Raw genomic sequence first — 16,822 nt, 5'->3', positions numbered from 1 at the left:
AAGTTACTGTGAAAAGCCCCTAGTCGTCACATTCCGGCGCCTGTTTGGGGAGGCCGGTACGGGAATTGAACCCGCGCTGCTGGCCTTGTTCTGCATTACAAGCCAGCTGTTTAGCCCACTGTGCTGAACCAGCCCCAAGGTAGCTAGGTTATGCATCCAATAACAGTTCTGACTCAAACTACGTTCAAGTTCAGAAGGCCGCACTTCTCTGCCAAAACTAGATGCAATTTTAAGATTACCTTGCAGTAGCCCAAGACTTGATTTTTTTTAACCAATAAAAATCTTTGAAAACTCCTCTCCCCCAATCATGTTTTTTATGATATCCATGTCGACATTTCCATCACCTCTCTTGATCCTTGCACTTCCTCTGTGCCGCCACACTGTTAAGGAATGGGTTAAGAAACATTCCAATTTGATGTCTCATTGATCCAATAATTGGCACTGATATGTAAAAAGGCTACAGCTGGCCTTGGGAGCATGTGATGTCAGGATAGAGTTTGGTGCTGAATGTGTTCAAAGGAAAACTAAAGGTGTTGGGAAAAGAGCAGAACTCTTGACTCTTTACTCAACAGCAGCTAGAGGCTAACATTGGTAGCAGAGGATGGTTGCTGTGTAAATGTAAAGGGTTGAAAGATACTTTGCAGGAAAAAACCCAAAATTTTTCTCAACCAAGGAGTCAGTGAGAAGGAAAAAAAAAATGGCTGAACCTAGGATAAAGATGACCGGATATGACTATCCACCATTATTTTCTGAAAGGGGATCGTACGACCAATGGAGAAGTGCAGTCATTATGTGGACTAAGAGACACACTGAGGCCCGAGTTCTTCTGCTTCATTTAAAATCTTCTCCTGAGATTTATTTTCTTTATTCTTCCAAAATGTTTTGTATTCGACTTCTTGCAAAAGTTGCATCTATCAATTATCGCTTTATGATTCTCAATAAAAGCTCATATATATTTTCAGTCTTTCACAATCCTCACCACAATTTAACATATCCCAGTAATTTGGTGTCATTCACAAGTTCGTATTTTCCCTCCATCTTAATACAGATCATAATAATAATAATGTTATCTTTTATTGTCACAAGTATGAAGTTACTGTGAAAAGCCCCTAGTCGCCACATTCCGACACCTGTTCGGATAAGCCGGTACGGGAATTGAACCTGTGCTGCTGGTCTTGTTCTGCATTAGAGACCAGCTGTCTAGCCCACTTGAGCTAAACTGGCCCATTCTAAGAATGTTTGAAAAGGGCTTTTAAATGTTTGCGTCAATTGTAAAGAAGATCATCTGTCTGTATATAGTAAATAAAACCCTGTGCAAACATCACTTACTAAAAAAACCTCTATCTCCACCCTTGGCTTTCTGCCCTCCAATCATTTTTTTACAAAAAATGCTACATTTAATTTGAGAGTGATTTAGTGATGTACAAAACTAGTGCCTGAAATTTGAAGCTAACTAAGTTGATATGCAGCTTGAGTTGGCGAAGGTAGATTGGGAAACATATTAGCATGAACTGAGTTTTAGCTGACTAATTGAAAACAGTTAAGAATAAATGGGTCATTTGTTGTTACTTCCAATGTATATCATTAGTTTAGATGAGGAGATTGAGCGCAATATGTCCAGGTTTGCTAATAGTTGGGAAGTAGGCAGCGAAAAAGAAGCAATGAGGCTCTAAAAGGATTTAGAGAGGTTAAAGAAGTGGCAAGAACATGGCTGATGGAATATAATGTGGACGAAATATGAAGTTATCAATTTTGATGTAGAAAGAGAAAAGCAGATGTAAACAAAAACCGTTTGAGACCGGAAAATGCAGTTATTCAGGGGAATGTGTGTGTCCTTTAACATGAATCGCAGAATGGTAACATGCTAACAGTTAGGAAGGCAAATTGTATTATGATCAGCTTTGACCTGGAAACAGTGTAGAAAGAAACAATTGTAGCGTATTTGAAATGTCTTGGGAGCCTGTACTTGTTTCTAAGAATGTTTGAAAAGGGGTTTTTAAATGTTTGCGTCAATTGTAAAGAGATCACTTGTATTTTTCTTGGATGAAAAGAAATACTTGTCATGTGATCTGCTGACATTTGCCCTTGAAGCAGTACCAACAGAAAAGATGTTAAAATTGAAGCTGTGTGGCTAAACACGGCTGTAGACACAGGAGAGTTATAAGCAGAGGGCTGGTGGATGAAGGTGATCAACATACTGATGCAGACACAAAGAGAAAGCAGACAGTGACGTAAAGGGAAAGGTGGAGAATTATTGTGAGAAGAAACAAATCGCTGGCAGGAAGAGGTTAGTTTTTCTGTTTGGCTGAAGGAGGAGACTGGAGCTCTTGGAGGTAGCGTGTGAGCTGACTTGTAAAGATATGAAAACTGCAAAGTATTGAATAGTTCCAAGGTGCCAAAGATGTGGCTGTTTTCCCACAAGTGGTCACTTGAAAAGGAGCAGTGGAAAGCTACATCATCAGGACTGTTTTTCTTTATTTGTTCATGGGATGCAAATTTCACCGGCTGATCAGCATTTATTTCCCATCCCTAATTGCCTTCAAGAAGGTGGTAGTGTGCTGCCTTCTTGAACTGCTGTAGATGTTGTGTTGTAGGAACACCATAGTGCTGTTAGAAGGGATTGCTGGATTTTGACCCAGTGACAGTGAAGGAACAGTGAGATATTTCCAAGTCAGGTGGTGATGTATCTGAGAGGCGAACTTGCAGGTTGTGGTGTTCCCATTTCTAGATGATAGATGTCGAGGGTTTGGATGGTGCTGTCAAAGGAGTGTTTTAGTGAGTATCTGGTAGATGGTATATATTGTTGCAATAGTGCATTGGTGATGGAGGGAGTGAATGTTGAAGGCGGTGAATGAAGTGCCAATCAAGTGAGCTGCTTTTTGCTAAATGGTGTTGAGCTTCTTCAGCATTATTGGTGCTGCACTCATCCAGGCAAGTGGAGAGTATTCTGTCACACTCCTGATTCGAGTGTGATGATGGACTGGCTTTGGGGATCCTTTAGGTGGGCTACTCTGCACAGAATTACAAGCCTCTGATCTGCTCTTGTGGCATTTATGTGGCTCGTCCAGTTCAATTCCTGGTTAATGGTAACCCCCCCCAGGATGTTAGGGTGGCACAGTAATTAGCACTACTTCCTCACAGTGCCAGGGACCCGGATTTGATTCCAATCTTGGTGACTGTCTGTGTGGAGTTTGCACATTCTCCTCGTGTATATATGGGCTTCCTTCCAGGTTCTCAGCTTTCCTCCCACAGTCCAAGGTTGTACAGGTTAGGTGGATTGGCCATGCTAAATTGCCCCGGAGTGTCCGAAGATATGTTACGGGGTTAGGTTACGGGAATAGGGTGGGGGAGTGGGACTAGGTCGGGTGCTCTTTTGGAGGGTCAGTGCAGACTTGATGGACTAAATGGCCGCCTTCTGCACTGTAGGAATTCTATGTTGATCATGGATGATTCAGCGATGGTAATGCTAGTGAATGCCAAAGGGCGATGATCAGATTGATCTTGATGGAGATTGTCATTACCTGCCAATTGTGTGGCATAACTGTTACTTGCCACTTGTCAGCCAAAGCCTGAATGTAGTCCAGGTCTTGCTATGTATTGACAAGGGCTGCTTCAGTATCTGAGTCACAAATAGTGCTGAACGTTGTGAAATCATCAACTAGCATCCCCATATTACGGAGGGAAGTTCATTTTATGAAGCAGCTGAAGATGGTTGGGCCTAGGAAACGACCCTGAGGAACTCCTGGGACTGAGGTGACTGATGTCAACCATCACATCTAACTTGCTTTGTGCTAGGCATGATTGCATTCAATGCGATTCCTGTTTACTCCAGTTTACTTGATGCCAGACTTGGTGAAATGTAACCTTGCTGTAAAGGACAGTCATTCTGTCCTCACCTCTGGAGTTAATCTCTTTTGTCAATGTTTGAACAAAGACTGTAGTGAGAGTCAGTGAGCAAGCTGTTGCAGTGCAAGTGCCACTTGATAGCACGGTTGACTACCCCTTCCATCAGTTTGCCGATGATCAAACGTAGACTGGTTGTGTGGTAATTGGCTGGGTTGGATCGGTCTTGTTTTATGTGGACAGGCATAACTGAAAGTGGGCAGCACGGTAGCATTGTGGATAGCACAATTGCTTCACAGCTCCAGGGTCCCAGGTTTGATTCCGGCTTGGGTTACTATCTGTGCGGAGTCTGCACATCCTCCCCTTGTGTGCGTGGGTTTTCTACGGGTGCTCCGGTTTCCTCCCACAGTCCAAAGATGTGCAGGTTAGGTGGATTGGCCGTGATAAATTGCCCTTAGTGTCCAAAATTGCCCATAGTGTTGGGTGCGGTTACTGGGCTATGGGGATAGGGTGGAGGTGTGGACCTTGGGTAGGGTGCTATTTCCAAGAGCCGGTGCAGACTCGATGGGCCAAATGGCCTCCTGCACTGTGAATTCTATGAATTCTATGAACTGAGCAATTTTCCACGTTGCTGGTTCAATGCCAATGTTTTAGCTGTACTGGAACAGCTTGGTTAGGGGTGTAATTAGTTCTGGAGCACAATCCTTCAGTGCTATTGCAAGAATGTTAGCAGGGCCCATAGCCTTTGCAGTGTCCAGTGCCTTCAGTCACATCTTAATATCACGTGGAGTCAATCGAATAGGTTGAATGTTGGCATTTCTAATGCAGGGTTCCTCAGGAAGAGGTCTAGATGGACCACTCAATCAGCACTTTAGGTCGATCGTGGCCTGAGGGAGGGTTCATAGAAATATGCCTTTCTAATGATAATGGTACCCACAAAACTAGGTGAAAGCTGTTGTTTGTTGGATTCCTGACGCACCCCATTTGAATAAAGAACAGCATATTGTGGCACTGTGTGGCATTGTTGTGTCTCATTTGTGTGGGAGTGATGCGAATGGTGGTGGTCATCACAAACATATCAACTTTTTTGAAGTGAATTTTTAATTTTTATTTGAAGTCTCATTTGCCTGTTAGTTTGTGTAATTTGTGTTGGTTCTGATTGGTTTTAAAGTAAAAACTACATACGGTGGAACTTTAGCAATTTTTTGATTTGGGGCAAGCATTTGATCATTTGGGTTCATGGTTTCACTATGCAGATGGGAACAAAATATTAACCTTCTATGACAAGGGATTGAATGAAAGTAGGAGAGATGTTGAAGTGTATTTGTCCAGGGCTTTGGTGAGGCCAAACCAGTACTGTATTGTGTACAGTTTTGGATTCCTTACCAAAAGAATGAGAGCAATGAGGATTCATCGGACCCAATCCTGAGATCATTATTTCAGGAGAGGTTCCGTAGACTAAGCTGATATTCCCCAGAGTTTAGAAGAGGGAGTCAGATTGAAGCGTATAAAATTAAAGAGCTTGATAGGGTAGATGCTGGTAGGATGTCTTGCGATTGAGGATATCATGAGGATTCCTGTGATATTCTAATTTGAGGATTCGAGTACAGGAGCAGGGATGCATGGCTGCAATTATGCAGGACCTTGGTGAGACCACACCTGGAATATTGTGTGTCGTTTTACATTTCTTATCTTATTCTTGCTATAGAGGGAGTGCAAAGAAGGTTTATCAACCTAATTCTTGGGATGCTGGAACTGACATATGAGGAGAGATCAAGTCGGTTAGGATTATGTTTGTTGGAGTTTAGAAGAATGAGGGCGGGATCTTATACAAACCCATAAAATTCTAACAGGACGAGACAGGGTAGATGCAGGAAGGATCTTCCCAGGGCCGGGTGAGTCCAGAACCAGAGGTCAACAGTCCAAGGATACAGGATAAACCATCTGGGACTGAGATAAACAAAAAATTCTTTACCCAGAGAATTTGCTACCATGGAAAGCAGTTGAGACCAAACCATTGTATATTTTCAAGAAGGAGTTAGATATATTTCTTTGCTGAAGGAATCCAAGGATATGGGGGAGAAGTGGGAACAAGTTACTGGGTTGGACAGCCATGATACTGAATGGCGGGGAAGGCTCGAAGGGCCGAATGGCCTACTATTTTCTTTCATGTTTCTCCTGGTGAGAGTGTCCCCATCTCAAAAGGGGTTGACTATTTAAGGCTGAGGTGACAAATCACTTCTCAAAGTGTAGTGAACCTTCAGAATTCCGTACCCCACAAGCTGTCAGTCATTGAGTATATTGAAGTCCGAGATGGACAGATTTTTGGATAGGAAGTTAATTGGGAGAGATGGGAATGTGCTGGAAAATGCAGCTGAGGTCAAAAATCATTCATGATCTTATTGAATGGTGGATCGGGCTTGAGGAGCCAAATGACCGACGACTTCCTATTTTTTTAACCATTCTTGTGTCTGTATTAATGCAGCCACGTTCTCTTAATTTCATGTGCAACTAACTTTGTCCTAAGGCTTTTACATGGAACCGTATTAAATGCTGATAAATCCTACAGAATTTTGCTTCGCATTCTGTTCAGCATGTTATGCTTTAATTGCTATCTCTACTTACTTGCATGTTTAATGCACTGTGGCAATTTGAAGAGGCATCAGGATGCAAGATAGTATGCAGCAAGAAAATTGTTATTTAGTGTTAGAACTTGGCTGAATGCCAAAGAATTAAAGATGGTGTTGATTTTGTATCATTGGTGGCTGCTCTGTCAGAGCTAATTTCTACTTGCATCTTGCCTATGCTTGGGAATAAGTACATCTTAATATTTACTTGTGTTGTGTAGCAAAAGCAAATTTTTTGCTTCAGAATGTGGAAATTTCCTCTAATGCTGTTGAATGTTCATTTAGACTTCATGAACAGTTATGTTTGCTGTGGCCAATGAAACACAACAGATTTGTTCCCATTTGTGGATTGTTTTAAATTATCAAAACTCTTGACATGTTAGAAACATCCTAGCTGTTAAAAGTCTTACTGCTGACTTTGTGATCAGTAGGGTTTTATCTATGTATTAGTAATGTTGTCAAAAGGTGTTTCTATAAGTTAAAATGTTCATAGCTGCACTGTAAAATGTAATTGCTTTACTGCTGCCTGCATTTGTGCCTGTTTCGATTGAATTTCGATTTTGTTTACTTTAAGGGTTTGGGCATTATTGTTGAGCCGAGATTTTTTCCCACTGCACTTTCGCCTGTATTTGTTTCCACCTGCAGCTAATTTTGCGAATTAGCAGTGTAAATTAAATTGTTTCAATTTCTTGTATTTCAAAATTGATGTTGAGGACAAATGCAGGGTAATGTTTTGCTCATTTCCTCTAAGCTGCAGATCTTTCCTCGTATTTACTGCTTTGTATTTAATTGCTTAGATTATTTCTTGCTGTGTTATAAGCATTTTGTTAAGCTATCCACTTGTTCAGCTTATCTAGTTTGTCAAGATCTATGTATAAGGATTGAGTATATTAAATAGTAGTTGTCATTTTTGTGCAAAGCACTTGTTAAGACATCCTTGTTAAGTTGGAAAAGATAATGGAGGGAATGGTCTTTTCTGCTCAGAGCCAAAAGAAATGACTTGTCCTTGCATTTTTAAAATTTCCCCCCAAAAGTGCAATAATAGCTTCATCAGATTAGAATTTAACTGTGTTAAAAGCAGGCATATACCACTTTTGGATATCGGTCTAAAAACACTAGCTTGCCACTAAGTTACTTGAGAACCTTAATCAAAAGTTTTTTTTAAAATACAATTTTTAGTACGATTATTTTAGAGTTGAGTTTAATTAGGTCTGAAGTTGGAGAAAACTATGTATTTTAAGGTTTATTAAGTAAAAACAATGATGCCACTTAAAACCCTCTTTCTGCTGAGAATTTGTTTTGAAAGAAAAGTATGTGTCACTGCCCCAATTTAAATGTTCTACGGCAGCTAAAACCTCAACAACACTGAAGTCGCAATGCAGGGGCAGTCCTTTTGGTCCAACCGTCCATGTTTGTGTTTATCCTCCATGTGATAAAGTAGTTCTAATCACGTTAATCACCATGCTCTCAAAACCATTCAGTTTATTTTTATTCACCCACCTATCTGATCTAATCCTGATACTTGACGTAGTTTCTGCCTTGAGCACTAACCCTGGAGGTCAATTGTAAAGTTTCAAAAATCTATATAAAATTCTGTTCATTGTTGTAAATCTTTTACATTTACACTTACTCCTATGTTTAAGGAGCCTTGTTTTAGCGCCCTCAACTACTGCAAATAATTGCTTGCCTTGATGATCCTTTTATAATTTTAAATACTTCTATCATATCACTCCATTATCCGTTTTGACCTGATGGGTTTTCAGGTCTTTGTTTGTTTCTGTATTTCTTCATAGCTGACAGAAATATGTAGTTGAGGAGTTTATTCAGGAGGGAATCAGATGAGGCTATTTCCTCAAATAAAGCCTTCAAGAAACTTTTGCTATCTTCAAAGTTTATTTTGCTGTCGATATTTTAAGTAACAATTTAAATCAGCTGCTCTGTAGCTCCTAAACTGCTCACTTAATTTTAAAACTAATAAAGTTGATACATTGGGTGACACTAACTCCAGCAATATCCCATTCACTTGTACAGAGTTATAATCAGGCCCATTGACTCCTTTTAAAGGTTTTTCATGTTTACCTCGGGTAACATTGTTTAATCAGCTTCTGGCTGTATGTATCTTTGCTTTCTTTTCATTTTGCTATGTCTGTGATTGAGCTTTATAAGTAATGTCTGCAGTGCGGGTTGCGGGTTTATTTTTCTATTGTGTTAACTGGAACTGACCTTCATTTTGTGATATTGCAGCTTCTCATCTGCCCACCTGTCACACGGTTCTTTTATGGTCGTAGAGAACCTTTCCATAAACTGTTGATTCAGGGAGATTCATCAGGGAGACTCTTAATATGGTGCATTCCTGAAACAGTTGACTTACCTCAGAGAGGTATAGTTCACGGTAAGATGCTTGCATATCTACTGCTTATAATAAGTAATATAGATCTGACTATTATTTAGATCTTCAGGCTTGTTGTTTTCATATTTTACAAAAAGATTAGTACATAAAACATTACTGGATGCTGTAATTGTCACCGGGGAATAATTTAGATTCACAAAACATTCCAAAGCTCACGTGAAAGTTTCTGGATCATGTAATTCCTCAACTTTGTGTACACCAGAAAAATAGTTTTCAGTTTAAAATCTTGCAGCATCAGTGGAGAGAAAAGCAGATTTTCACAGATGTGTTTTTGTCTCTTCAATAAATGTAGATTTATTTAATCTAAGTTTGTTGTGCTGAAAATGTAGCTACTTAAAATCTTAACAAAATGAATATCTCCTATCTAAGAAACCAAATTTATTGTGTCTTCTACATTATGTATTGAATTACAAATTGCCTTCACAGAGTTGAAAGTCACCACTTCTGCATGCTTGCAAGATACATTTGATAATCTCACTCCAAGGCCTGCTGGAATTATAGACCAGCTGAGCACACTTCCTGGCAGTGAGGAGCCTTTGAAGGTGACAGCTAGCGTTTATATTCCCTCTCATGGACGTCTGGTGTGTGGTCGTGAAGATGGCAGTATTGTTATTGTGCCAGCTACTCAGACTGCTATAGTTCAGCTACTGCAAGGAGAACACATGCTGAGACGAGGTAAAATATCATCTGTGCTCTAGCTTGAATTTCAGGCTGAAATGCCATCCCTTGTAATAGATTTTTAAACAGAGACATTTGTTTTCATACATAATTTTTCTGAACTATTCGATTTCACATGATTTAGTAAGTAAACATTTAGCAACCTTACAATTGTTTAACATAAAGAACATTTTAAATTCAGAAAATAATTAAGTATATATATATATATATATATATATTTGGCTTGCTGAGAATTTCAGTTTCTTATTTCTAAAACCTTTAAAAATTAAAATATAAGTTAAACAAAGTGTGCTTTCAATTAATACGTAAACCTAAGAGCTAGTTTAATCTCTGATAGTCAACTTAATTACCATTTGACTTCAGTATAGTCAATATCAGGGAACCATGATTTCTTCTAAATCTGTACTGTATTGACCGTCGGATAGAACCGTTCCAGCTCTTTGTTGAGGTGTGTCTATCATATTATAACATTTTTTACTGTTTATCCACAGCAAGCACTTAAGATATACAAATTCCAAAGATTGTTTGAAGCAAACTGTATTCTCACAAGTTCAGAAATGTACCTGGATGAAAGATGGTGCATATGCTAAAAAGAAATAAATTTCGACCATAAGACATAGGAGCAGAATTAAGCCACTTGGCCCATCGAGTCTACTCCACCATTCAATCAAGGCTGATATTTTTCTCATCCACATTCTCCTGCCTTCTCCCCATAACCTCTGATCCCCTTATTCATCAAGAACCTATCTTTCTCTGTCTTAAAGAGACTCAGTGATTTGGCCTCCACAGCCTTCTGCGACAAAGAGTTCCACAGATTCACCACCCTCTGGCTGAAGAAATTCCTCCTCATCTCTGTTTTAAAAGATCGTCCCTTTAGTCTGAGATTGTGTCTTCGGGTTCTAGTTTTTCCTACAAGTGGAAACATCTTCTCTGCATTCACTCTATCTAGGCTTCGCAGTAGCCTGTAAGTTTCAATAAGATCCCCCCTCATCCTTCTAAACTCTAACGATACAGACCCAGAGTCCTCAACTGTTCCTCATAATCCAAGCTCTTCATTCCAGGGATCATTCTTCTGAACCTCCTCTGGACCCTTTCCAAGGCCAGCACTTCCTTTCTTAGATATGGGTCCCAAAACTGCTCCCAATACTCCAAATGGGGTCTGACCAGAGCCTTATACAGCCTCAGAAGTACATCCCTGCTCTTGTACTCCAGCCCTCTCGACATGAATGCTAACATTGCATTTGCCTTCCTAACTGCCGACTGAACCTGCACGTTAACCTTAAGAGAATCATGAACAAGAAATCCCAAGTTCCTTTGTCCTTCTGATGTCCTAAGCCTTTTCCTATTTAGAAAATAGTCTATGCCTCCATTCCTGCTTCCAAAGTGCATAACCTCACACTTTTCCACTTCTTTGCCCACTCTCCTAGACTGTCCAAGTCCTTCTGCAGCCCCCTTGCTTCCTCAATACTACCTGTCCCTCTATATATCTTTGCATCATCTGCAAATTTAGCAACAGTGCCTTCAGTTCCTTCTTCCAGATCGTTAATGTATATTGTGAAAAGAGAACCAGACGGTTGGACTGAGTAATCAAAAAAAACTTGCACAACAGTGTTGAAAAATGCTGTGATTAAATGGGTAAATCGGGTTTTTATGAAATGGGTTGGGGCCGAGTTCATTCTGTAAAAAAGGATTTTCCTTAAAACTGGTATTGTGTAGTTCACCCTAGAATTGTCTTGTAAAATAATCAAAGAACAACGATACGGTCAAACAAAAAGATGGATTTTTTTCACAGTTCCCGACCATACGCACAAAGAGAAATCAGCAACTTATTTTTTTTAAATATAAATTTAGAATACCCAATTATTTATTTTCCAATTAAGGGGCAATTTAGTGTGGCCAATCCACCTAACCTGCACATCTTTGGGTTGTAGGGGTGAAACCCACACAGACGTGGGGAGAATGTTCAAACTCCACACGGACAGTGACCCAGGGCCGGGATTCAAACTTGGGTCCTCCGTGCCGTAGTACCAGTGCTAACCACTGCGCCACGTGCCGCCCGTCAGCAAATTATTAAGTAAAATAATTTCTGCAAGGGAACGCTCCAGTCTAATTTACAGAAAAAATAAACCAAAGTAACACTCATCCCAAATCACTTTAATTCTGTAAAACCGGCAATTCTAGTAAATTGGTATTACATAAAAATTAGATTTACCTGTAGTATAAATGGAGGCAAATGGAAATGGTGTAGCTGCTGGGATGCGGAGAGGGTAGGGAGGAAGAACGGGTCAGAGGGGTGTGGATAGCAAATGGACTTTCTATGCAATAGAAAAAGCTTTAGTCTAGGTTTAAGGTCAGAAGTTTTGGAATGGCATTTATAAATATCTGGTCAACTTATAGACGATGCACTGATGTAGGAAACTAGGTGCCATATTTTATATAATGGAAATATGTTATGCTGTGAATTGAGAATCTCATTTGAGCATTGTGTGTGCTTACTCAATGTAAAATCAAGCACCTTTACAATTTGCTTTCTGGTACGTGTCTCCCAATCCCTACTCAATCCATCACTGCTTTTCTTTTCTTCTGTAGCCGTCCCAGGCTTAAATTCTCCTGTATTTAGTTTTCAGTTGCCCTTAATGCCTGTCCTGGCATTCTCCAAGAGGTCCATTGAAGCACCCATCGTTACCTCCTAAGGGCAGTAACCAGAACCTCCCCCCACCTCCTCTCCTCGTGAACTTACATCAGATTTGTTGACTGGGGCTTATCTGGCTAATTTTTTCAGATCAACAATCACTGCCCCTTTACATTTCCCTACAGAATGGCCACTTACTCCCACTCAAAATTATTGCCATCCATGAGCTTATGGAAAAATGCATTGACTAAAACTTGGCTCATCTGTGGTGATACCTTGCCACTTACCAAAGCCTCTACAACAGACCATATTTTAAAAAGTCATAATGGTTATTTGACCTTTGACATCACATCACATAATGGTCTCATCTCCATCTTGTCTTGTACCTATCTTGAGCATTTCACCTTTTTTGCTCCTTTAAAGTTATTGGCAGCTACCGCCCACTCCAAGTGCCATTCTGAATTTCTCCCAGAGATTCCTCCCTCCACTTTGGCTCTGAATAACCCATTATTATCACTGATTTCAATCATCACCTCAGCCATCCTTGCTTCTCTTTTTTGAAATCACTCCTCTCTTGCCTTCCCTGGACCCCTCCCTCCATATGTCGCAACCGGAAGTCCAATTTCTTTGACCCAAAATTATGGCTACTGTCTCGACCTTTCCATCTCCCATTGCCTCCATTCATTTAATTTCCTGTCACAGAAAATGCCAGCTCTCACTTCTTTCTATCCCTTACCACCAACTTACTGTTTCCAAGATCACTTGCATTTGTGTCTACTCATGGAAAAACACTTCTTCCAAGTCACTTACAAATGCCCAGTTGCCTAACTTTGACCTCCAATTAGTTACAATCCTGCTGCAGCTGTTGATCTGCTCAGCCACTTCCTTTTTTAAAAAAAATATTTTAATTCTCCTCCTTTTTCACATTTTCTCCCAAATTTACACCCAACAAAAATAACGATCCAGATAACGATCTGGATCATATCACCTAACAAAAAAATAAGCTGTAACCAATACAATGTCAATCCCCATATCAATAACAACGATCCCATCCTCCCACCAAACCCCCAAACTTTAGCCCGCATGTTAACATAAAAAAATAACAAAAAGGAATCGGGAATCAGTTACCATTAACACATACAGTCTCCCTCCCCCAACCCTTTCAATCCCCCCTCTAATGTTCGATGAAATCCAATTCTCGAAAGTGCATAATGAATAATGCCCATGAATTGTAGAACCCCTCCATCCTTCCCCTCAGTTCAAAATTGACCTTCTCAAGAGTCAAGAATTCCAGCAGTTCCCCCTGCCACGCCAGGGCACCGGGTGGCGAGGTTGATCTCCATCCCAACAGGATCTACCTTCGGGTGATCAACGAGGCGAAGGCTACGGCCTTTGCCTCCGCACTCGTTTCCAACCCCACCTGGTCCGACACCCCGAATATGGCCTCCCGAGGGTCCGGGTCCAGTTTCACGTGCATCACTATAGATTACCCCCAAAACCACCACCTAGTAATCTTCCAGCTTTGGACAGGACCAAAACATATGAATGTGGTTTGCTGGGCCACTCTCAATGTTAACACATATCTTCCAGCCCCTCAAAGAGCCGGCTCATGCTCGCTCTTGTGAGGTGTGCTCTATATACCACCTTCAGCTGTATCAGCCCCAACCTCGTGCACAAGGTGGAGGCATTCACTCTCCGGAGCATCTGCACCAGAACCCCTTCCCCATAGCCTCTCCCAACTCTTCCTCCCACTTTGCTTTGATCCTGTCCAGCGGTGCCTTCTCCTCCCAAAATAGCCCCGTAAACCGCCGACATTACCCCTTCTCGAGTCCTCCTGTCGTCGGCACCTCCTCCAGCAATGTGGAGGCCGGCTCTACTGGGAAACTCTGTATCTCCTTTCTGGCAAAGACTCAAACCTGCATGTATCTAAATATTTCCCCCTGCTCCTGCCCATACTTCGCACCCAGTTCCTTCAATCCTGCAAACCGACCCTCAAAAAACAAATCTTTTAGTCTCTTAATCCCCTTCTCCTCCCATTTCCGAAAATTTCCATCCCACTTCCCTGGCTCAAATCTATGGTTCCCCCGAATCGGCATTTCCCTTGACCCAGTCCCCAACCTGATGTGCTGACGAAACTGCCTCCAAATTCTCAACAACTATTACTACCGGACTACCTGAATATTTCCCTGGGGCCGTCGGGAGCGGCGCTGTCGCTAGCGCCTTCAACCCCGGCCCCTTACCCAAACTCTCCTCCATTCTGACCCATTGGGAGTCAACCCCTCTGACCCAGATCTGTACCTTCTCCACATTCGCTGCCCAGTAATAATACATCAGGTTCGGAAGACCTAAACCCCCTGCCTGCCTTCTTCTCTGTAGTAGCACCTTTCTAATTCTGGCCACCTTCCCTCCCCATATAAACAAGGTAATCATCCCTTCAATCTCTCTGAAAAAAATGCCTTTGGCAGGAAAATCGGCAGGCATTGGAAAATAAATAGAAATCGTGGCAACACGTTCATTTTAACCGCATGTACCCGACCCACCAGTGACAGAGAGAGACCATCTCACCTTGCCAGAGCAGCTTTCACCCTCCCCACCAAACTAGAAATGTTGTACTTACGGAGCCCCCCCCCCCCCCCAATCCTGAGTAACCTGTACCCCCAGGTATCTAAAGTGAGCCCCTGCTCTACAGAATGGCGCTCAGCCATGTCCTTAACTCCACCTTTAAATTTCTTGTCCTCCAAAATCATTGACATTTTTCTGTTCTGGTCTTTTACTCTGGCATACTTCACATCTTCACTCCTTCACATCCTAGGGGCACAGGCATGAGCATTGAGCCATCCATCATGAGATCTGGAAGCACTACATAAAGTGCCATCTGGCCTCGTATAGATTTGAATGCAGCATGGATTTAAACATTTATTTTATTTATATTTTATCAGGCTGGCCACCTCATCGAACTCTACGTGGCCACCGAAGCAAAGTGACGTGCCTGTTGTATCCACACCAGGTCTCAACACGGTATGATCAGCGCTACTTGGTGTCAGGAGGAGTAGATTTCTCTGTAATCATCTGGGATATCAACTCTGGGGAAATGAAACATATCTTCTGCGTCCATGGTGGAGAAATCACTCAACTGGTAGTGCCACCAGAAAATTGCAGTGTAAGTTCATTATGAGAATATTGAAATTCAGGTTTGAACGTATTCAATCTTGTACTTAAATATAAGCTCAAGTCCAATACTAGTTACTAATTTCAGAATCTTCATTATTATGTTGTAATATAGATTTTAGAGCTCAAAAAGTATTACTCTTTTCATTTTGATTCAATCTAGCTAAAGGGCAGGCCCTTTGGAAGGATTTAATTTTTTAAGGAGAATTCTTAGAAGTATTCTTCTTAAATTTTAACAAAGTAATTCAGTTCCATGCCCAACATGGTTTCTTCTGGCTATGAAAAACTTATGGATGATGGTTAATTGGGTCGGCTCAACTCACATTCAGAGTGATGAGTTTTCAGATCTCTCAAACTACTAGAATTTAGGACTACATTTAGTTCTTGTTTGAACAAACATATCCAAAATCACTTTCCCTTATCGAGAATTTGCAGTAGTGGACTCGTGGAATAAATCACCAAGGAAGGCCTTTGAAGTGAACATGTAAGTGGGTTAGAGGGTCAATTGGTGTGATTTTGTGGAGAGAAGGGGATAAATGGTGTGCAGATGGCTCAATGTAGTTGAGAAATAGCAAAAAGAATAACTGTGGTGAATGGGAATGGAAAATGTTTTGATTTACAACCTAGTAAAAAGCATTGAACAAATTCAGAAAGGAATGATCAATCTTGACATTTTGAGAAAGTGACGTTGACGTTTCCTGAAGCTGTGAATTAAGCTCTGGTATAGGAATTTAAGGTAAAACTGATTGAATGCAGAAGCAATTAAGCTAAAGGGTGCTGACAATTCAAGGGATTCTTGTTGGATTTAAAGGGGAAGTGCTGACTGGAGTGCCTCAGTTTTTTACAGATCTGTTCTTTCGATGTAAACTGATAAATTATGCTAATAGGAAAAATAGTTGCGTTTGAGGCAAAGCACCCATGGAACAGATAACAAATTGGGGCTTCAGATATGACTTGGTGAGACAGGATCCTTGAAATGATGCATGAAGTGAAGAATTCTGAGGAAAAGGATTGAGTGGACGATGAACATGAATAAATTGTACTGATCACAAGATTGTTGTGATGAATGTGTTGGCCACAGATCCCTTTAACTGCTCTACTCGCTAGTTCTTGCACTTCAACAGTACGTGGAACAGATTTGGCTAAATAGTGAGTTCCATTGCAGGGTTAAGGAATTAAAAAACTCTACTTGCTTTAGGTTTGATAATACATTGATGTCATGAAAGAGTGTTGCAATTCCATGTAAATTGGTTGGAATAGGAAATTTTATAAATACTGATGTAGACTCTAGTTAAATATCTTTGCTGTTCAATAAACCTATGAAAAAGACACAAATAAAACTTTCATGGAGTAGGATAAGGCAATTATTTTTTGCAAGTTATTGGATTGACTGCTTACCCAGTCAGCACATTGTTGTATTTCTTTAACAAAAGCTGATTTTTCTTAGAGTAATAATGGCATCAC

General features: G+C 40.8%; 1 protein-coding gene across 3 annotated transcripts in view; it reads left to right on the top strand.

Annotated features, from left to right (window-relative positions):
* Positions 1-16,822, top strand: part of wdr7 (WD repeat domain 7) — a 1,110,115-nt gene that overhangs the window by 175,611 nt on the left and 917,682 nt on the right. For all 3 annotated transcript variants that reach the window (XM_072497366.1, XM_072497365.1, XM_072497364.1), the window contains 3 exons: positions 8,715-8,862; positions 9,307-9,555; positions 15,130-15,350. In XM_072497366.1, the coding sequence (XP_072353467.1) occupies positions 8,715-8,862; positions 9,307-9,555; positions 15,130-15,350 (618 nt within the window). The remainder of the gene's footprint in view (positions 1-8,714; positions 8,863-9,306; positions 9,556-15,129; positions 15,351-16,822) is intronic.

Source organism: Scyliorhinus torazame, chromosome 3 (genome assembly GCF_047496885.1).
Source record: "Scyliorhinus torazame isolate Kashiwa2021f chromosome 3, sScyTor2.1, whole genome shotgun sequence".
Classification (NCBI taxonomy): Eukaryota; Metazoa; Chordata; class Chondrichthyes; order Carcharhiniformes; family Scyliorhinidae; genus Scyliorhinus; species Scyliorhinus torazame.
The sequence above is the reverse complement of the archived record's forward strand: the minus strand, read 5'-3'. Positions and strand labels throughout refer to the sequence as shown.